Genomic DNA, 22,974 nt, shown 5'->3' with positions numbered 1-22,974 from the left:
GTGTATATCCAGGTAACTTTACTGCCCTTCTCCTATTTAAACATCCAAGGATCGCATTTACTCTCTGTTATGGGATTTCACTGGGAGCTCAGGTTCAATTTGTTGTCTGCCATGACCCCAAAATCCTTCTCAGAGTTGTTGCTTTCCAGGATACAATCCCCTCCTTCCTCCCATCTTATAAGTTTGACCTTGCATTCTTTGTTTCTAGTTGTGTGACCTTGAATTTAGCTGTATTGAAATGCAGGTTGTTCAAATGAGCCACAAGCGATCCAGGTTGTTCTGTATGACTGACCCGTTTCCATTGTTGTTTACCATGACACCAATTTTTGTCTAATCTGCAGATTTTACCAACAATGTTTTTATATTTTCTTCCAGATAATTGGTTGAGAACAGATCCCTGTGGGGCCCCACTGGGCACAACCCCATTAGATAAGAACATAAGAATGGCCATACTGGGTCAGACCAAAGGTCCATTCAGCCCAGTATCCTGTCTACCGACAGTGGCCAATGCCAGGTGCCCCAGAGGGAGTGAAGCTAACAGGCAGTGATCAAGTGATCTCTCTCCTGCCATCCATCTCCATCCTCTGACAAACAGAGGCTAGGGACACCATTCCTTACCCATCCTGGCTAATAACCATTAATGGACTTAACCTCCATGAATTTATCCAGTTCTCTTTTATACCCTGTTATAGTCCTAGCCTTCACAACCTCCTCAGGCAAGGAGTTCCACAGGCTGACTGTGCGCTGGGTGAAGAACAACTTTCTTTTATTTGTTTTAAACCTGCCGCCCATTAATTTCATTTGGTGGCCCCTAGTTCTTATATTATGGGAACAAATAAATAACTTTTCTTTATTCACTTTCTCCACATCACTCATGATTTAATATACCTCTATCATATCCCCCCTTAGTCTCCTCTTTTCCAAGCTGAAAAGTCCTAGCTCTTTAATCTCTCCTCATATGGGACCCTCTCCAAACCCCTAATCATTGTAGTTGCCCTTCTCTGAACCTTTTCTAATGCCAGTATATCTTTTTTGAGATGAGGAGACCACATCTGTACATAGTATTCAAGATGTGGGCGTACCATGGATTTATATAAGGGCAATAAGATATTCCCCGTTGGATCGATAACTGCCTGCCGATTCAGTGGGTAGTATAGACATACCATAAGTTGTTATACCAATAAAAACTAGCAGGATCTTATTAAAGGGGACAAGATAAAGATGCCACATTTATTATGATAACAATTCGATTTATGACCAATAACTAATATCTTAATCCTTATACACACACATTATACCTAATACCTATACACACACACACACACACACATTCTCACACACGCACACATCCATCAGATGTTTTGCAGCTGCTGCATAGTTACCAGTCCTGCTTGAGTCTGTGGCTTGAGTTTGCAGCTTGGGTTCGTAGCTTGTGGCGGCTAACTGGCCAGGAAAGCCGGGCACAAGGACGAGCTGGGTCTCCGTTGGGCATGCACCGATGCCCTTCCATGTTGGCAGCAGAATGTTAACCTCCTCTAAAGTTTTCCATCTCACCCATCCTTTGTGTAGGCTTTAGTTTGAATTCAGAGTCTATAGGTCTTGCTGTGTCAGGCTGCCTCTGGGTTTGGTGATTGATCACCCGTCAATTGCAGACATGACTTTCAGCCTGGGACCGGGCTTTGATCTTCCTTCTATTGTACCTTTTCTTTTTAGGGTGGATTCTCCTTACTTTGTTAGGGCCCTTGTCTGCATCTTCAGCCGTTGGTGTTTGAACTCTATTTCATCAGGACGGGCTGGAGGTTGATTCCATCATCCATACATACCTCATTCACACATCTAAACTAAACTAATAAGATTACAGCAGGGTTTGCAAAAATGAAGGTTGCAGCAAGCCTGGGGTTACCATATTTTGTGCCTCCAAAAGGAGGACACTCCACGGGGCCCCGCCCCTGCCCCAACTCCGCCCCTTCCCCAAAGTCTCCGCCCCCTCCCCTGCTTCCCGCGAACATTTGATTCGCGGGAAGCCTGAAGCAGGTAAGGGGGGATGTGGGGGGAGGAGGCGTGGCCCAGGCTGGCCCCCCCGGCGTTTCCAGCCTGGGTCGGCTCGGGCCCTGGGGTGCCGGCCCCGGGCCTGGCCCCCGGCCGCCCGGCACCGCCGGCCCCCGGCGGCCCGGCGCACCCCCCGGCTGCCCAGCACCGGCGCACCCCCCGGCGGCCCGGCGCACCCCCCAGCCGCCCGGCGCACCCCCCGGCTGCCCAGCACCACTGGTCCCCGGCCGCCCGGCGCACCCCCGGCCGCCCAGCACCGGCGGCCCGGCGCACCCCCCGGCCGCCCAGCACCGCCAGCCCCCGGCCCCGGGCCAGCCCCTGGCCCAGCGGCGCCGGATTTTCCCGGACATGTTTGGCTTTTTGGGATTTCCCCCCGGACGGGGATTTGAGTCCCAAAAAGCCGGACATGTCCGGGAAAATCCGGACGTATGGTAACCCTAAGCAAGCCCTTACAAAATGGAGTAAGCGTTTTAAAATGGAGTTTGAATTACAATATGGCAAACAGTGAACAGAAGTTACAATATAGACAAGTATAATGGATGGCAAACAGTGAACAGAAGTTACACTGTAGGCAAGTGTAATAAATGGTGAACAGAAATTACAATACTGAAACAGTGCAAGTCTCAGGGATTTAAGCAGGAATTGGATTAATAGTGAAATTTACAAAGGCAGCTGACTGAACAGCTATGGCTCTTAACAAGCATCTTAATTGTTAATTAGCCAGTTATTGGGGTAACCGATTTTATGAATGAATGTTTCATTCATAAAACTTTACTTATGAAGTTACATTAATAAAGTAAACAATTAAAAACAACAATTTCATTCATCAGTCCTACAAAGTGTCAGACAAGAGACAACAGATGGGGGGAGTGCAAGGAAACAATGAAACAATATTGGCTGTGGGCTCAGAATCTCAGCTTGTTTTGTTTTGCCCCTTCCCCCTTTTTTTAAGTTTCTAGCTCTCCTGGTTAAGGGGGAAAACCTGGAAACATAACCTTAACTGCTGCAACACCAGAAGGCAAATAAAAAGTACCAAACATCTATTATCTTTAAAATTTCATCTTCTTTAAATCTTATGATTTTTGAGCACGTGGGGTTGGCAGGACTGGTATTCTTTCAGATGTGCCCGTTGTAGCACCGGAGAGAGGAGCAGTCTCTCCTGACTTCCCTTAGGGCTGTATAGGGTACTCCCTCCTGCTCTGCTCCCTGTGGGATGGTACTTATCCCAGCTGGTGCTAAGGAGACCTCACTCAACCTTTGTTAATATGGGGGAATCCAGAAGCTCTAGTCTCTAAGGTGCCACAAGGACTCCTAGTTGTTTTTGCTGATACAGACTAACACGGCTACCACTCTGAAACCTGCAGCTCTAAACGTGCTGCCACCTGTTTGCAACAGAGAAATGAATCTTAGCTCCTCTTTGGCAGCTATATCCGCTCTCTTACCTCTCAGTGAGCCAAGTTCTCTGCTGGCGTAACTCGACTGACTTCCCTGGCGTTCATGCGAGTAGAGAATTTGGCCCAACTGTTACGAAGTTTGTTTGACCAGGAAATCCCGCCCTACAGGGATTGCAACAGCCTCTTTGAGAGAAATGAAAGTGAAACTAAGATCAGCCAAAGTTATGGAGCAAGAAGAGAGTCTGTAGAGGGTGGCTCTGTACCTAAAGCAACTCCACTATGAATTTTAGCATTTATACGGCAGTTTATTGCTTCCTATGCACCGGTATGTACACCTAACATATTTGCATGTGTTATAGTGCTATGTAAAATGAGACTGAATCACTTTATATGCTAAATTCTTGATGTGTTGTTGCCAGAGACTGTTGGTTGTTGTGATAATGTCTGTCCTATTGTAAAGATGAGATTATCCTTGTTGGCCTGAGGGTGGTTTTAACTGCAGAACTGCTGATCCAAATAGCCTTGTTTTTATGTCATAGAAATCTAGGCTAAGGTTTTCAAAAGTATCTAGTGACTTTTTGGGGTACCTCAATTTTTGGGTGTCCAACTTGAGACACCCTAAATTCATGAGTTTCACTTTAAAATCTTAGCCTTAGTTTTTGAATAGAAACAAACCCAAAATCTCCAAGTGAAACTCGGCCAAAACTGCTCTCTTTTGCCCCAGTTTGGGATAGACTCTACATAACAACCAAGTTTAGCTCATTTATTCCAACAAACTGAGCCACAAATTCAAAACTTGAGCTAGGTTTGTCTACATTTATGTCAGTCTGGCCTGCATTACTGGCTATTAATGAAACTTGAAATGAAGCGTGATTTCTGGTTTTGCTAGAAAAATTGTGTCTGTCTGGGCTAATGTGCTGCATTTGTAACTTTAGATAGATAGATAAATAGATATAAAATCTAAAATTTTAATCATTTATTTCATAATACAACCATAATTTAAATAGAACTTAATAATTACATTACGTTCTGTGACCAAAAAGCAAAATGTATTTGCTCAGGGAAAATTTTATATCTTCTGTTATTTTCCCCCTCAAAAGATTTATGGATAAAGAACCCAACGTTCCTTGTACTCCTATAATGCAGAAAAATGGCCCTTCACCCTCAAAAAAAGTAATATTCAAGATACTACCCAAATGGAGCCATTAAAACGGCATAGAAAGGTTGTTAGCTGAATGCATTAAATTTTTTTCACATGAGAAAACCAAACTTAATTCAGGGGTATTTTTTATTATTAAAAGATCAACAGTATTTTTTTAATGCATTTGTGCATGTATTGCCTTGCAGGAATCCTAAAGCACCATAATGGAGTTGCAACAGCAGGTTCAACCTTTAGACAAAGTAGGCGGCTTTCCTGCTTGTTTGAGACAACTGAAACAATCCCATTGTTAAGTGAATTCACGTACATCAGACAGAATGCCTGGCTCCTGCTGAGTGGAGCTGAGAAACCTCACCAAGAAAATCCTCCTGCTGCTGATACCCTCACGTTTATCGTACAAGGTGAGTAATCTGTTTAGATGCTCAGGCATATGTGCAAATTTGGTTCCCATTTGAGGGAGTTATAAAATAGGTGCAGACTGAGGCTTGAGGCAACCAAAACTGGGGCCCCCAATCTCTGGGCAGGTTGGCAGACAAATCTCGGCTGGGGGGGTGTCCTTCAGGTTGCTCAGGGATGGTGGCACACAAATGTTGGAATGCTGCATGCAGATCGTCCTCTGGACTCGCATTCCAGAAGCTTTGTGACACCTGGGGGGTGATCTCAGAGTGTGGGGGCCTGGAGTGGTTAAACCACCATTGTCAGGAGATCTGGTGTGTTGCTATGCTTGCGTTGTCCTCCCGTCACTGTGGGTGAAGCAGGTTGTCCAGGTTAGCAGCCTGAATCATCCATCGACTGTTTTAGCACAACGTGGGCCTTTCTGATTAAGGCAATAGCTTCCCTATCTCTGAGGCCATATCCTCTCTCATTGTAGAGTTCCCATTTTAGCCTGCTGCGGAGTACAGTTATCCTTGCATTTCTGGAGCTCTTTATACCCACAAAGGCCTTTACAAACATTAATCAATCTGCCCTCGCCTTTGGGATGTAGGTAAATATCACCCCCATTTTTCCAGTGGGGACACAGACTCTTGTGATCTTCCAAAGCCACACAGCTAGTCAGTAGGGGAGTTTGGTCTGGAATTCAAGTGTGTGAGTGTATCCTTCGCCTGTCAGGAGCTAAAGTATCAGTGGGCCTTGTTCTCTCTCATCGCGTTCTCCTACTAAAACGTCCAGTGTCCTCCCCTGGAAATGTAGCTTGCTGCTGCTGTGGACTGACTGGATGGCAAAAACAAAATGAAAGACCTGATATGAAGCAGCAGCCTGCACGTGTTGTCATAGATGCATCAGCTGGCAGTGCCACAGACTGATAAACCGGGTATGCCACGTGCGCATTACTTTACTTAGTGTGTGGGAAAGAGAACAACAAGAAATAATTAATTTCCCTATTGGACAATCAGACACGTGAAGGTAGATTCCTACCTACCTCAGTGCATGCATTAATAGATCATACAGAATAAGTCAGGGCCTCTTCAGAGCCATTCCGCATTCTGTACACTCCTTCAGATCATTGTGCCTGTCAAGGCTGATTCCCCACTCCGGCACTTCGAGTGCAGAAGGTGGGGGCCTGCAAAGATTCTAAAAATTAATACTGACCACTCCAGGCTTGTATTAAACTCCCAAGGTTACAGCTTTTCTCTGACTTTGGATGGGTAGATGCTGCCACCACTCAAGTGCAAAACCCCTTTTAGAACCCAGGAAGGCACACTTGGGAATTCCTTCCTGTCGGATACCCTCAAGCCCTTTCACCCCCCCGCCCGCCCCCATGTAAGAGCTGAGAAAGAAAACAGGAAATCAGCTGTTGCCACCAGTTAATTAAACAACATGTTCACTTAAGACACAAAAATCCAATCCTGTTCTTAAAAAAGGTAAATTTTATTAAAAATGAAAAGGAAGAATATACATCTGGAAACTCAGACTATTGCTAGATTTAAAAAAAACCAACAACACTTACAAGAATGAAGCATCAAGAATCATTTTCTTGAGGTCCAGCTTAAAGGTTACAAGCAAAACAAAAGCATTTGGGGTTAGCACAGATGAGTCCACAAGCCATAAAGAAATAAAAGAGAGAAACCTAATTGCATCTTCCTAGACATTTCCTGATCTACTTACATATCTGGGGTTTCAAATGAGTAGTTTCTAGGTATGACTCTGATGATTTTTCATACCTGGTCCAAGCTCTTACAGCATAGCTGCTCTGTCCCTTCTCTCCAGGAGAGCAACACAGACGGACAAAGGGGAAGTTTTTTTCCCAATTTTAAAAAGTTCTAGCCTTCCCATTGGCTCCTTTGGCCAGGTACCCACTCACTTCCTTTTACCTATACCTGGAGTGAGACTTTTTAACTCTTTACAGGTAAAGCAAGTAGAGAACAGCTACTAAGAGGGATTTTATAGCTAACTGGCTGGCTGGTTCCATAAAAGGGACCACCCTTCATTTATCATTATGCCCAACTTCCTTATTTGTGTGCACACATCCTGTTGCCAGTAGAATGTAGGGAGATTGTGGTTCAGGCAACATAAGTGCATATGATCAAAGCATGGTGTTTTAATCCCTTATAATTGGGCCAAAGAAGAATGCATTTTCAGTAGACCACCAAGAGGCATGTGTCCAAACTAGGGATTATCTCTCTGCCAAGTTTCAAGCTTCTCCCAACGAGGTATTAGAAATGTTTAAAAAAAGACACACCATAGATGTTTAATAGTAGAAATGTATGTGTTCACTCCCTTCATAATCAAAAATGGCTGAACTGTTATTGTTCAAATTTAAAATTCATTCTTGGGCAGAGACCACACCTGGAAAACCTCTCTGCAAAATGAAAGTTACAAACAACTGAAATAAAGCCCTTTAGAATGGGAATGCTTAGTCAACTTTAATGATAACTGTCACTGCATTCCAGCCATGATGATTCTGTGTGTGTGCACGCAACAAGCGGTTGGCCTATGGAATTCATTGCCACAAGATTTTGTTGAGATCAAAAGTTTAGCAGGATTCAGAAGGGATTGAATGAATATGAATATGTGGAGTTGTAACAATAAATGCTAATTTATATAAAATCCTCATGCTTCAGGCCATAAAACAACCTCTTACGGTTAGGGATCAGGAAGAATCTTCCCTGAGGGACAGGCTATTCCAGTGGTTTTCAAACCGTGAGTCGCAACCCAGTTCTGGGTTGTAGAATGGAAAGCACTGGGTCGTGGTGGCTCTGGTCAGCACCGCAGACCGGGCTGTTAAAAGTCCCGTGGGCGGTGCTGCCTGGCTAAGGCAGGCTAGTCCCTACCTGCTCCGACACCACGCTGCGCCCCGGAAGCAGCCAGCAGCAGGTCTGGCTCCTAGGCATGGGGGCATGGGGCTCCATGTGCTGCCTCCGCCCCGAACACCGGTTCCCAGCCAATGGGAGCTGTGGAGGGGGGCGGTGCCTGCAGGCGAGAGCCGCGCAGAGCTGCTTGCACACCTCCACCTAGGAGCTGGACCTGCTGCTGGCTGCTTCAGGGGTGCGAGCGGTCCGCAGTGCCAGGAGAAGCAGGAAGCCTTCTTTAGCACCCCAGCTGTGCCGCTGACCGGGAGCCGCTGGAGATAAGCCCATGCCCCTTACTGCACCCCAAACCCGTCATCCCTGGCCCCCGCCCAGAGCCCTGACCCCCCTCCCGCACACCAACCCCCGACCCTAGCCCAGAGCCCCCTCCCACACCCTGAACCCCTCATCTCAGCGCCACCCACAGCCCTCACCCCCGAACTCCAACCCTGAGCCCGTCCCACTCCCCAAATCCCTCATCCCCACCTCCATTGGGTCGCGGGCATCAACAATTTTCTTCAACTGGATTGCCAGGAAAAAAGTTTGACACTGGGCTATCCTATAGCTGCCTACTGCAGGGTTTCTTGAACCTTCCTCTAAAGCATCTGGTGCTGGCCACTGTGGGTGGCAGGATACTGGGCTAGATGGACCCCCTGATCTGTGCCTATTCTTATGTTTCACAACATTTTTATATATAGTATAGATATGTAATATATGAGTAATAGTGTCCACCTTTCTCAGCTGGGGACCCCACTTCCCCACCGCAAGACACAAAAGTATGAGTTCTTGCTTGTGTCCTGCTGTGGGGAAAATTTGGCTCCTGGTAGTTTGTTAAATGAATAGATGCTGTGCTATGTTCTAAATTGGCCAATAGGTGTCAGCATAACACCCTACAACTAAGCATGCTACACTAGTCGCTTGTTTACCGACAAGGGGGTGTGTGTGCCAACGCACCCTGACTGGTTTCAGCAAATATTTTTACAAGAGGGAAATGTAACAGAAGGATGAGCCTTTCCTTCCGTGAACGAGTGACAGTGGAGTGAAGAGCTAAACAGGATGCGCTTGACATGAGAGGGTCCATTTTTAGTGCATTTGACTGAAGAGGCTTCCATAGATTCCCCCATCTAGTCTCCGAATATCAAATGCAGCATTTTGAAAATAGAGCAGAAGAAATGGTTCCGATTACCGTGGTGATGAGGTCTATAGGTATATAGATACAGGTCTAGGTAGGAAGGTAAATCTAAGGAAAGGGAGTTACCAGATACCTACAGTAGAGCCTCAGAGTTACGAACACCTTGGGAATGGAGGTTGTTCGTAACTCTGTAATGTTTGTAACTCTGGTTGTTCTTTAACAACCTGTAGCTCAGGGTACCTTTTAAATTGATTCTTCCAAAGGATACCCCCAGATAAAGTTCATTAGTTCATGCTGAATTAAGGACCCAGGAGGTCTGAAAAATAAAGCTGGAGGCTAGTTCCAAATTATCCGTTCCTGTTGCAACTTCTGATACAAATCAGTAGCACATTGAATTTGAGGTGTCAGCCTCTTGTGTTTATCTGGAAAAAAACAGTTTATCAACCACACTCCGACATGCCTGATTTAAATACCTTTTAAATGCAGCCTTCAGGTATGTCTTCACTACCCGCCAGATCGGCGGGCAGCGATCGATCCAGCAGGGATCGATTTATTGCGTCTAGTCTGGACACAATAAATTGACCCCCAAGTGCTCTCCCGTCGACTCATGTACTCCAGGGCCACAAGAGGTGCTGGCAGAGTCGACGGGGGAACGGCAGCAGTTGACTCACCGGGGTGAAGACACCACGGTAAGTCGATCTAAGTACGTCGACTTCAGCTACGTTATTCATGTAGCTGAAGTTGCGTAACTTTGATTTCCCCCGACCCCAGTATAGACCAGGCCTTCCAATTGTAATATCAGTGAGTATTCATAATTTCACACCCAGCTTTGTTACATATAATTTACAAAGATATTCTTGACCCCGGGGGTGGTTTGTTTTCAAATATTTCACAAGGCATATTTGGCACAAAAATCACGGCAGTGGTGTGTAGGGTCTGAATACAGAGGTGGCTAGGGTCACAGTGACTGCAACTTAGCAGTGGATGGCTGGCCAACCTGAAATGAATTGGCGGGTCGTGTCCCAGGTTCTAGCGGACAAGTGCCCATGTCAGGGAGCCACCTATATAAGTGTCTTGTGTGGCCGTTCTGGCAGAAGAACTGAATGAGCATGGACAGTGAGGTCCTGATTCTGAGTTGTGGCTCAGCTCTACTCGGTGCTTGTTAGGATGGCGGGTGCCGTAAGCCCTCTTCTGGCACTGGGGCCTTCTTGGGGACGGACCAGTCCCGGACACAAACCAGAACAGCCCAAAGACTGAAACATGAAATAACTCTGAAGGTTGATCAACCTTATACCAACTTGTGCCGCCACATCCCTTGGGCATGCTCCATGTGCCAGGGCAGCCGGGGTGAGACTGGCCTAGAAGTCTCTACGGTAGGTCTGTACCACATAGGGATGGCATTGGCACAGGCAGAGCTAAGCCTCTGCTGTTCAGCTAAGCTGCCTTTCCCCTGTTACAAGGAATGATCAGAACCTGACTTTCCTTCCGCTCCTGGTTGAGGCACTTTAGTAGGTCACTGTGGGTGTTACTGCAGGCTGGGATGTGTTATGTGGCTGAACATAAGACTTCAGGGATTGCCTACGCAGGAAATAGCAGTAGCGCTAACTCCCCATGTGGACTCTCTTACCGCACCCTAAGAGCACCTTTGTGCACATGGAAGTATTCCAAGCTAAACTGCATTAAGTGTGTCCACATGGGGAATTGGTGCAGAGTAGCTAACTCACTTTGAATTCACAGCCTAGCTTACTGCATACTAACTTCCCTGGGTAGATAAGTCCTCAATCTTCACTAGCATTACATTCACTTAGTAAATGAATATTTAATCATTTGCAAGAGTGGGAAGACAAATCCTGCTGGGAATGTTGTTAGCTTGTGCTGTTCTATCATCACCAGATAAAGTTAATCACAACATAGCGGGGATATGCAGAGTACATTTCCCTCGAACTAGTCACAACAGTGTAGGAGGATTCAGAGAAAAGATGTGCCTCTTGGAGCCCTTTTATGCTTAACTGTTCATGGTGGGAGAGGAATCTGAGCTGCAAAGTTCAGATCTTGAGCCAGGTTTCAAATTTCCCTATGTGTATGGGGGTTTGCTTTGGGTTTATCTTTAGAAATAACATTATTGTGTGATTATGATTAAGGGACTTATTGTGTGGCTCACAAATAACTTATTGTGTGTATGGCGGATGACAAAGAGTTAGTGACAATATACTGTGTTAAAAAGAGAACTCCAGGGGCAAGAATACCCCTTTGTTCATAAAATGTATCTTACTAAAATGCACTCCACAGAATATTTCATTATTCAGTCTCCTGAACTCTGTGCTTTTCCCAATGCACTCAAGTGAGTGCCGTCACATTCGTGGAGGGATCTCCTCATTCTCTTCTGGGCACTGGTAAAATACATTGGGACGAGATGAGCCCTGCAGCTTACCTCTAGAAATCAGGACATCTGTCTGTTTTCTTGGTCTCTCATCTGTTGATTTGATTGATTCTTTGGCTATTCTTTCAGCCAGTACAAGGTCTGTGAACTGCTTAAGTCCTTAAGTCTCTGTACAGGGGTGAGCTTCACCCTTTAAGCCCTTGGATGGGAATAAAATAGCAGTTCATATTCAGAGCTACACTGCCGAAAGCTCCTTAGCGTATATTGATAATATTCGACAGTCTGCCGGCTCAGTGATACTCATTTCAGAGATGCTGAAAACTCTAGATCTACTGCTGATCTCACTTAAATCTTGTTACTCCGGTGTAACTCCATTGATTTCTGTGTCGTTTCTCCTGATTTTCACCAGTGTAACAGAGAGGAAAATCAGGCTCTGTCACGTCAGACCCCTCCTAAAGCCAGGGTAATTACCTGTGAAGGAGAGGTGTGTGTGGTATTCGTTAACAAGCATCTTTATCTTAGTCCTGAGACACTACAACCAAATTAGGGCCACAGCTCTGCAACTGGGTCCATAAAGGCAGAGATTTGAGCCTATAAAGCGCCTGTTGTAAAACCAGAGGTTTGGGGAGAAGATTTCCATGCTATTTGTGCGTGTGCTGAGAGTGGATTACAACTGAGATTGAATAGGGTTGCATAGTATTTGCTGTTTGGGCTGGTGTGCATAGATAGTTTGACTCGCTCCATAATATTTATTAAGATGAGCTGGAATTCTAACAGGTGCATGTGTGGTTTTTTCATGCAGAGTCCTCCTCACTGGATATTCTCCAACATGTGGATGAGGATACTGACAAGCTTGAATGTAAGATTAACAGATATTTTACAGATAATACCCAGATCCTCTGGCCTGGGTTACAAACTCAACTTCATAAACTGGATTCGTGGTTCACTGGTACCATAAAGCACCTGGCTGACAAATTCACCGTTACGGTCTTTTTGGTACAATCAAGTGCCAGCAAAGAGGCAGAGAACCGAGTCCCCGAAGATGTTTCTCAAGGCAACGCAGAGAGATTTTATCTTTCAGGTAACAATAAGACTATCAAAGAAACATTGAATAATAATGATGATAACCCTAGTTTGCACTTCTACTGCACCGTCCAAATGAGGACTTTAAGTTTTACAGTATCCACGTGGCATTGTAACGACCATGTGAGTTTGTTGATGAAATAACTAGCAGCATGATATTTTAAAAATATCCCATTGGTGGGTTTAAAATAGGGAGCAGCAGCTTTGCTAGAGTTGTGTATAATCGAAATAATGGGTCTCATTCTTATTTACACTATGGGCGTATTGCTGATTCTTGCGATTTTATTTGGGGTGTCCTTTTATTTGGTGTTTTCCTTAAAGCCCCAGCTCCTGGAATCTTGTGAATAAGAGACAATCTCAACAGTCCTTTTGAAAATAAATGAATTAGTCAAATATATATATTTTTTAAAAGTAAGTTTCTAGGCTTCATCGTTATGGAGACAGTGTTGAAAATTGAAATTAAAGGCTCAAAACCTAGAAGGTAAATAAAAATAAGACCAAATGTTGTGGTTTTTTTTTTTTTAAATCTTACTTTTTAAGCCAATTTCATGATTCTGAGAGGTATGACTCCTGGTTTTTGAATACTTAGGATTGCCAATACAGCTAAGGTCACTTGACTCCCGTGTCGCAGGGTAAAGGGGCTTGAAAGTAGATGTAAAGATACACTTTTCTGGCAACGCAAGTTAACATGGCAGCTTCTCAACCCAAGTGCAAGTAATAATAACAATGGACAGTAATATTATTTAGTACATGTATAGTGTTTTGCATATTCAAAACTACCATAGAGACATTAACTAGCTAATGCTCAAAGCACCCTTGTGAGGTCAAGGATCATCTTCCCTTTTCAGATGGGAGTTTGAGGCAGGGAGGTGGGTTGGCTTAGTGGCAGAACAGAAAATAGAATTCAGACTCCGTGCTCAAGCCTCTCAACCATGTTGCTTTTACACACACAAACTCTCGGTTTCACTCTTAGTCTCACTTTTATAATAGCAGGAGTGGGATTCTGATGTCCAAAAGATAGGCTTCAGCAAAGAAGCTAAAGGTTTGTTTGTTTGTTTTGTTGGCCGGCCAACCCAGATTCCCATTGTAAATTGGGAATAACTTGACTGAAGTGATATATAGATATATAGTCTTTCACCTGAGGATTTTAAAGAATATGATAAATGTTTCCCAGTTATTTACTATCATGAAAATCTAGATGGCAAAAAAGAGTGTTAGTTAACTAAGACTTGTAGAGAGACAAGGTGGGTGAGGTAATATCTTTTATTGGACCAACTTCTGTTGGTGAGAGAGACAAGCTTTCGAGCATATACAGACCTCTTCTTCAGGTCTTGGAAACTAACTCAGTGTCCCTGCTAAATACGAGGTTTGAAACTTTGAGTTCTCTAATATCCTGGGACCAACATGGCAACAACACTGCATAAGACTTGTAGCACAGTTATTAATTATTGAAGGTTAATTGTACCCATTATTCAAATGGAGAGACTGAGGCACAAAGAGACATTAAATGGCTTGACCAAGGGCACAAAAGAAGTCGGTGGCAGAGCGATGAATTGTACCCGTTTCTCACTCTGACCGCATATAAGCTTTATTCTGTAGTATGGGTTTGTGTGTCTTTAGAGGGCAGCTTGCACTCTGACTGTGTTTAGCACCATTGATCCAAAATCTGGTTGCTCTAATGCTGCTCTATCATCTGTATTACAGGTGTATTCTTGGTACGCACAGGACCCTCTCTAATCCAGTCTGGCTTGAATAAGGATGTCCTCCTCAGCTGTGCTTTCTCAGTCGATCACCACACAGATGTCACCATCAAATGGGTATTACAGCAGAAAGGGGGACACAAGAAACTGATATTTGCCTACAATGGATTTACCAGGCAGGTGGAACACAAGGATAAACGGGCTGAGATGTTCCTAGCAGAGCTGCCTAAGGGGAATGCGTCTCTCTTACTAAGAACAGTGGGAGTAAGAGATGCAGGAACCTATTCTTGCTCAGTATTGGTGTCGTCACTTCTTTGGGCACAGAATATCCAGCTGGAAATAGTAGGTAATTGATTGTTTTAAAATATATTGGGCAACGCTGAAAATTTTGTATTACCTTCATTTAGCAGGATAAGAGGATACTTGCCTTGATATGGATGGGTGATCACTTAGCAATCGCTGTGTATTGTTCTGTGTTTATGACGTACTCCGCTGGAACTGAGCAAAGGTGGGGAATTTGTGAGGCTCTCAGACATGATCCAGTCTCCTTGCCATGTGATCGCTGTCTGGTGCTTTTTTTTTCCCCACTGCCCTTTACTTTTGTGTCTGAGGGATAAACGCTCCTATGTCTAACTCCATCCAGGAATCGAATCAGGGGCCCAAGACCAGAGCAAGAGGTTGGGGCAGATCCAGCAGCAAGAGTCCATGCTGTCCCCGGTCTGCCTTTCCATAACAAAGGGCTGGTCTACACTGGGGGGGGGGGGGGAATCGATCTAAGATATGCAACTTCAGCTACGCAAATAGCGTAGCTGAAGTTGAAGTATCTAAGATCGAATTACCTGGGGTACACACGGCGCGGGATCCACCGCCGCTCACTCTGGTGGAGTTCCGGAGTCGACGGGGAGCGCGTTCGGGGATCGATATATCGCGTCTTAACGAGACACGATATATCGATCCCGGATAAATGGATTGCTACCCGCCGATACGGCGGGGAGTGAAGATGTACCCAAAGACAGGGCCGCTGAAATTTTAGCCAATGGAGCATCCTCTAGCAAATCCTACAGTACAGCCAGGTCATATTCTGCAAGCTCCTTTTTTAAAGGATGATTGCTGCACTTAGTATTTGTGTCATTTCCCTTTTCTATGGTAAATGTAGTGGATGGTACATGTCAAAGGGTTTTTTAATGGTTCCATGTCATTCTTCTCAACCAGCCAACACTTAAATGTGGGTCACAATGGGTCAGAGACCCCCCCCCAAATAAGGGGGGGGACACAAATGTATTCCGGTAGGAAGCTTTATAATGCTGTGGGATTCCTTCCTTTGGTGGAGTGAAGTTCTGTCTCTTGATTTCTGTTTCTGGTGCAAACAGTTTTCAGCAATATAAGCAAGGGAAGCCAAATCTGTGGGGATGGGAAGTAATTTGGGGGCTAGAATGAGTGATATCTTTAGAAATGAGGGGCGCTAAATGGTGCCATTTTAATAGCTGGGTTTGTTTATTTTTAAATGGATCTGGATGCAGCACTGTAATGACTTTTTATTCACCAGAAAAGCCCACAGTGACCCTCAACGCTGACGTCCTGTCTCTGGTGGAAGGAGACGAACACAAGCTGGTCTGTGACATCAGTCACTTTTACCCTCATGATGCCGATGCTCAGTGGCTTCAGGAACCAATGGAGCAGGGGATGCTCCCACATGTGGTGACTCACGTTGTCTCTAGTAGTCACAGGCACAACAGTGATGGGACTTACAGCTTCTCCAGTTACTTCCTGCTTAAGGCCTCCCTCAGGGACGATGGGCGTAGGTACACCTGCCGAGTGGAACACCAAAGCCTGAAACACCCAATCAAGAAAAGCCTGACGGTTAAAGTGACAGGTACAGTATTCACTGGAGGAGACCGCATTGATTTCTTGACTTCTTACCCCATGGTAGATCTGATCAGGAATTTTCTCCTGACAGAAAATGGCTTTTTCAACTCAACCAAAAATTTTCATGACAATATTTCCATTTTTGTTCAAAAAAAAAAAAAACCAACAAAAAAACCTTTTTTTTTTTTTTTGACCCAAAAAACCAAAGAAAAATGCACAGCAAACTTAATTTATAATCAGCATTTTGGGGGAGGAAGACTAGAAATCCTTTCCGGACCAGTTTGACCCTGTGATGTTTGATTGATTAATTTGTTAAAGAACAGTGTGCAGTAGAAAGCGTAGGAACAAAGATGGTCCCTGCTCGGAAAAGCTTGCTGAGTGCCTGTGTTTCCATGTTGTTTTGAACTCCTTTCCATTGGGCAACAGAGATGGGGCTCTTGGAGGGATTTCAGTGAGGAGTGGAGAGTGGTTTGGTGAGCCTTAAGTGTTAGGATAGTAGACAATAATAACAACCACCCATAAAATCTTTGTGCCTATGTGTTATCTCCCATCCTCATGCTCAGCTATCAAATATCAATAGTAACCTTTGTTCAAGGCCCATCCTGGGGTTAATAACTAACTCCTCTCAACCTCAGGCTTTTAACACCCTGTGGTCGTAAATCCCACCTCGTTACTTTGATCCCCCAAAGTTTCTTGAGCCTCAGCTGTGGTTTGTTCTGTTTATTTTATTTTGTTTTTAATCCTCTGCAATAGACTGTTTTTTAACATACACAGATGTCATATGGCTTCGTCATTGTAAATCAGATCTATGTCCCCTAAGAAGCATCAGGGGGTTTATTCTTCTCTGCAGGTCAAATTATCAAATTGTTCTCTTTTATTTATTTATTTATGGACAGAATCTACCTCAGCAACTTGGTTCCTTGTCATCCTATTGGTCCTTCTCGCTGGGTGCCTTGTTGTGACGTTGTGTTACCTTTACCAAGGTAAAAAAAAAGTGTGTGAAAACCAGACTTTGGGGTGGACAGGAATTTGCTGGCATCCCCATTATTTATTTGTATTATTGTAGCGCTTAGGCGTCTCAGTCGTCGATCTGGACCCCACTGTGCTAAACGCTGTAACAAGACAGTCCCTGCCCAAAGGAGCTTACAACCTAAATATAAGACAAGAGGCAACAGATGGATACAGACAGATGGGGGAAGTAGGAGGAAACAATGAGACAATACGGGTCAGCGTGACAGGCAGTGGCCTCCGCACACCAGCAGCCTCACAGTTGTTCTATTGAAAGACAGGGTCAGATCCCCGACTGCTGTAAATTGGCCTAGCTCTGTTTAAGTCAATGGAGCTGGGCTGATTTGAACCATCCGAGACTCTAAGCCCAAACTTTTAACTGTAACGGAGTTGTCCGCTTATGACTGTGAAGTGGTGTCTATTGTTCAACGTTCTGGCTGACCAGTCTCTCTTTTCTACCCTAGGGATGGGCCCCAATAAGGTAGGTTTGTGTTCTGTTTTCTACACATTCCCTTTATGCTGTTTCCATTGGCCTGTTCTCTAATGTGTTGGTCTTTGTTTAAATTTCAGCCAAAACCTTACTAGAGCACAAGACCTTTCAGTCCAGTCAGGTAAGAAGCAAAGGATCCAACTGGCAATATGCAATAACCTGCAAGCGTACGTCTGCACCGCCCGCGGCACCGAGCTTGGGTGAAGAGACGTGGGGCTCGCACTGTCGCACGTAGATATGGTGGCTCGGGCTGGTGCTCAAGCTCTGAAGCCGAGGGAGGGGGGGTAGGCTTCAGAGCCCAAGCTCCGTCCTGAGCCACGACTTAAAAATACTGTCTACGGAGCTCTTTTTAGCTCGGTAGCCCAAGGCCCGTGAGCCCAAGTCTGTTGACCTGGGCTCAGAGGCTCACTGTTTCTGGCTATGAAGATGTACCCTAAGAGAGCGTGGGTGGGGTTTTCAGAAGCACCCAGCATTAGCCTAACTCCGCTCTCACTGGAAGCAGTGGGATTTTTGTCGTGACTTCAAAGGGAAGGAACGCAGTTAGGCCAAAACCCCACCCTATGTTATTAGTGGAGTCCGTATAATTTAGAGATAAAGAGGGAGCGGGGGAGTCAGGAGTCCTGAGCTCTGCCACTGAGTAACGTCATCGACTCAGGCAAGTCAGTTATCCTGTCTGTGTCTTATTGACCCATCCGCTGAATAGAGATAATAATTATCTACTTCTCACACGGGTCGCGAGGCTTCACTCCTGACAATTTGTAAAGTGATTTACTTGGATGAAAGGGGCTGTATAAATTCCAAGGACTGTGTGTGTTTAAAGTTGTTTCCATTTATTCCCAAATACAAATAACAGAAGAACCCTTCGTTTTTTCCCCAGTGTATGTTTGTTGCAGTCGAAAGCGAATGGGTCCCATTGCATGCATTTGGAGAGTGATATTCTGTTTTTGCAGTATAGACTAACTCAGAGAGCAGCACTATGAGGAGTTGTGTAGCCATAGCACTGGGCAGTGCCCGCAGGCAGATGGCAACAGGCTGCTATAACTTAGATGGGCCTTGAGCGGCTCCTGGAGCAGCCTCAAATCAGGAGGGACCAAATGTAGCTTAAAGCCATCAGAGCCCCAACTTCCCCTAGGCTGCGAGTTCAGTACTGTGCCTCTAGGAGGTGTAGTGCAGTCACACAAACCCAATCACTACATTGTCAATTGGGCATCTAACTCCCTTAGGCTCCTTTAAAAAAGTCTAAATCCCCTAGATTGCCTTGAAAATCTTAACCAGGGCATTTTTACCTGTAATGCTCCCTTCCTTTTTTTAATGCAGAAAGCAAATTAACAGCTAACCTCCTGAGTGACGATATATCTTGCCTTATCTACCTCTTCTTTAATTTGCATTTGATTTAGTTATGAAAAACAAAGCTTTTTAATATTTCATTGCCCCAGGCATTTTACGACCCTGGGAACATACAGTGCATGTTGTTATAAAATTTAAAGTATTTAAAGTAGTGTTACCGCATAGTCCTTTACAAACTTTGCTTTCAACTTCAGGAGAGTCTCATAAGCAGCCACTTTTTAAAGAGTGCACAAAAAAAGAGAGTGCCAAATTGTAGGGTTGGAAGTAAAGAAGAATTCTGTCTCCAGCTGAAACTACAGAGGAAATTTTAGTAGGACAGATTGTAATTACCCAGGCTGGAATTGGGTCACAACAGCAGGTTAACAACCCTATTCTTCAAAAAAATACTCTATTGAGTATTTAGTGACCACAAAGTTATTGGGACTTAAGTTCTCCTCCTCATTGGAAATATTAGGACTTCGGACCAAATGAGACATAAAAACTTTAAACCATAAGAGTAAAGTCAAAAATACTTCCTGAGGCTGGTTACCATGGGGCTAGGATTTTGGCTCTCAGACATAAGTCCTTAAAACAGTGAAGAAACTGCAAACAGAAAGCACCGAGTGCCTCAGTAGCACTGAGCGTGGGATCAGATCACTCACAGGTTTTTATGCCATTCGTTTGGTTTGCACTCTTGTGTCATCTTCTCTTTTCAAATCCCTCTGTCTTACCCTTTGAGAGCAGTATGCTCATGCCCTCATTTGATGTTTTCTATGACCCGTCTCTTATTATGGTGGCACCTAGAGGCTTCAGCCGTCATCTTGGGCCCATTGTCTTAGGCACTGTACACACACTTAAACAGTCTCTGCCTGAAAATGCTTATAACTGAAATAGACAAAGGACAGCAGAAAGGGAGTATTAACCCCATTTTAGAGGTTAGGAGACTGAGGCCCAATGCAGTGAAATGACTTGCCTGAGATCACACAAAGTAGAGCTGAGGACTAAACTCTAATTTCCCGAGTCCTAGTTCAATGGAAGATGTCGCCCTATAACTTCAAGACTGTGATTGAAAGTGAGGTGAACCTTTTTTTCCAGGATCTACACAGCTGATCAGCAACTCCTAGAGAGAGAACTTCTGTGACTGAAGGCCAGGACCTACCACTAAGGGTTTGGGTCTTTTGTTCAAATATGTTGGACAATTTACCAGGGACTTTGGAGTCCACCAAGTGTCATGCAAGTTGCTCATCTGCCGTGCATAACCGCCAGGAGAACCTACATTAATATTACAGTTGATCAAAATAATTTGTCAGATCTGTTTTGATGGAAAATAGCTTTTCAAAGGAAACACATTTTTGTGAGAAATGTTCATCTTATGAAATACATCAAAACAAATTTTGGCTCAGATTTTTTCCGTTTCTTTGGTTTTTTTCCCTCTTTTCTCCCCCCTTTCTACCAGCAAAGGGAAGTTAAAAAAAAAAACAGAAATGAAACTGATTCATTTCATCAAAACAACTTGGTGAAAAATTTTGAACAAAACAAAAAGATGTTCATTTTGTTCTAGGTTCTTTCCAGAAAATATTTACCATTTTTAATATCATCTACTTATTCAGTCTAGTGGAGAGGAAGTACAGAAAAATAGTGTGCTTTGTATAAAGGATGATGCTCCAAGCAGGCCCGGCTTTCTGTTTAATCCTTTTAAAGAAATGAATATAAAATACCCTTTTCTGTCCCTTGCTTTTAGGACGTGCTGCTCCCCAGCTGAGAAATGAATCACAGCACAGAGAGTGGAAAGAAAGAACATGTGCCTCTGACTTCATCCTGCGCTGGATTTGCCCTAGTAGCTCCAGATGGTGTTTCTTCTGTGTTGCCTTGTACACTTATAAAAGCTACGGCTGCTGGGAGTGGAGAATTCTGATTTGGTGGTGTTACACACAAGTTGCGAAGGAATGAAAAGTTGAGCCCAGAAAATGAATGAATGAAAGGAAAAGTTGAGCCTGGTCTGCACCCCGTGATTTTTTTGTACTGCTTTGAATGTTGGTTAGTGGTATGAATTATTTTTGTTTAACTGATGCAGCTGGGAGTAGTTATGCCAGAACATCCCTGTCGGTGGACACCTATTCCCCTTACCACATGGAAATAAGATGCACTAAAATAACTTCATCCATACGAGGGGGGATTGTAATACTGTATGCTGGTATAGTTAATGAAATACAAGGCCATAGATGAGATCCTTTAAAATTATGGGCCAGGTTCCTTGTTGCCCTGCCCCTTGTATAATCATTCACACAAGTGCAGATTGGGTATGAAATATTCCCAGTCTGACTGACTAGCATTTTGCACTGATTTGGGCCAAATTTACGCAATGGGAGTGATAGCAGCATAGCTAGCTGTAGGATATGAAAAGATTTTTTTTTTTCCCGTCGCTGTAAGAACACCACCTCCCCAAGCGATGGTAATGAGGTAGATGGAAGCATTCTCCTGTTGACCTAGCTATGGATGGGGGTGTGGATCTATATAGACCAGGCCTTTGGGGTAAAAAAACTACACAAGGTGCCGGGCGGTCGAGAATCTGGCTTTATGACCTCCAACAGTTTTCACCAGTATTTGTCAGTCATCAATCAGATGGCCTGTATTTGCATGTTAGCATTGTTATGTCGGGGGGTTTATGGGGTTTTTTTTTTTTTTAAAGCCACATGGGTGCTCAGGTAATTTATCCTAGTAAATGAACAGCAAGAGTTCTACTCTGTTCCCTCTCTCTTGCCTCCACACTTGCTGGTTTGAGCACCTTCCCTGCAGTACTTGCCCTCTGAAACAACCTTCCTGTATCTCTGTTGCTTAATCCTTCCACAGATCTTCAAACGTGGCTTTGCCCTGCATAGTCCTATTCATTTTTCTCTTGTAGATATAGAAATGCTTTAATTTAACATGCAGACAATACCTTCACACCATTGTTACTCTAACTTGTGCCATCCATTGCCCGCTCACTGGTTAGTGTCATTCACATCTGCCGTGGGGACCCAGTTTGAGTGAAAAAAACGGGTGCAAAACGGGGATGCATCAGGCTGTACATGCTATTGCTCAGGCATGGTTTTTATACCAGTGCTTCTTTTTGAGGAGGTAATTTACATTTTGGGCACTGGCTATCTTCTTTAATATTTATGTGCATATGCAAGAATTAAGTTCTACACCTGAAAACAATCCAGAAATTGAAGCTGTTGCCAGGATGTGGCAGCCTGTTTGGTAAGTAGAGAATATTCTACCAGTGCCCTGCCATCTCTAGGGACTGCTTGGTGGGTTTCCGGGTGACATTTTAAGGTACTGATTTTGACCTATAAAGCCCAATGGCTTAAGGACCTGCCTACCTGAGACTCTGTCCTTGAGCCATGCAGCTGCAGTTGAGATGAGCAGACGGGCTGGAGTCCTACGGAGCTACTGGCTGAGCAGTTCTCTGTGAGGACCCCACAGCTTTAGAATTAGCTCCCCGCCCCCATCTGAAATAGACCATCTGATCAACTTCAGGACACGTTGCAAATCTTACCTTTTAGTCCCCAGGAATTTGAAAATGGTGGTTGCATGCAGGCAGGTTGGTTATAAGGGTGGGAAATGGTTGGAGAGAAAAGATATTTGAATTTTAAACTTGCCTGGGTCCCTGGTGGTCATTTACATTGACTTGTTTGGCTGCACTTGGAATAGCTTGAAGTCATGGTGTCTAGAATGTACGGGGTGGCCCCTTTTTAGTATTTGCACAAATCAGTCTGCTTGCTGGCTTTCTTAAATGCAAAGGGGTCATTAAACATTTAACAGCAATAAAACCACATAAGAGAAACTCAAATAAATTCTGATTTGTTCGACTCGATTCTTAATCTCTGGCTGCTGGGCGTAGGCTCCATGGATTTGTTACTCCTCAGGTCTCAATATTCCCACCCTGGTTTTTCCATGGCTGGCTCTATAACAGAGGCCGGCAGTTGTGTTTGACAAGGGTTCGTGTGAATGTTGTTTTTAGTTTTGGCTTAGGTTGGTCTGCACCCTCCGCTCCATAGAGTTGCATGGAAAGGCTGTCTATAGACTTGGATTTTAGCCACAGCTGTAGCTGCATTTAC

General features: G+C 44.4%; 1 protein-coding gene across 1 annotated transcript; it reads left to right on the top strand.

The window, feature by feature from the left end:
- The first annotated feature begins 3,652 nt into the window (after positions 1-3,652).
- Positions 3,653-22,730, top strand: LOC128825776 (tapasin-related protein-like). Its single transcript, XM_054008558.1, has 9 exons — positions 3,653-3,768; positions 4,791-5,003; positions 12,204-12,482; positions 14,189-14,530; positions 15,731-16,057; positions 16,947-17,033; positions 17,523-17,539; positions 17,629-17,669; positions 20,616-22,730. The coding sequence occupies exons 1-8, from the start codon at positions 3,723-3,725 to the stop codon at positions 17,641-17,643; spliced, it is 1,326 nt and encodes a 441-aa protein (XP_053864533.1). The 5' UTR covers positions 3,653-3,722; the 3' UTR covers positions 17,644-17,669; positions 20,616-22,730.
- Positions 22,731-22,974: the final 244 nt, after the last annotated feature.

This window comes from Malaclemys terrapin, chromosome 18, assembly GCF_027887155.1.
Source record: "Malaclemys terrapin pileata isolate rMalTer1 chromosome 18, rMalTer1.hap1, whole genome shotgun sequence".
NCBI classification, from domain to species: Eukaryota; Metazoa; Chordata; order Testudines; family Emydidae; genus Malaclemys; species Malaclemys terrapin.
The sequence above is the reverse complement of the archived record's forward strand: the minus strand, read 5'-3'. Positions and strand labels throughout refer to the sequence as shown.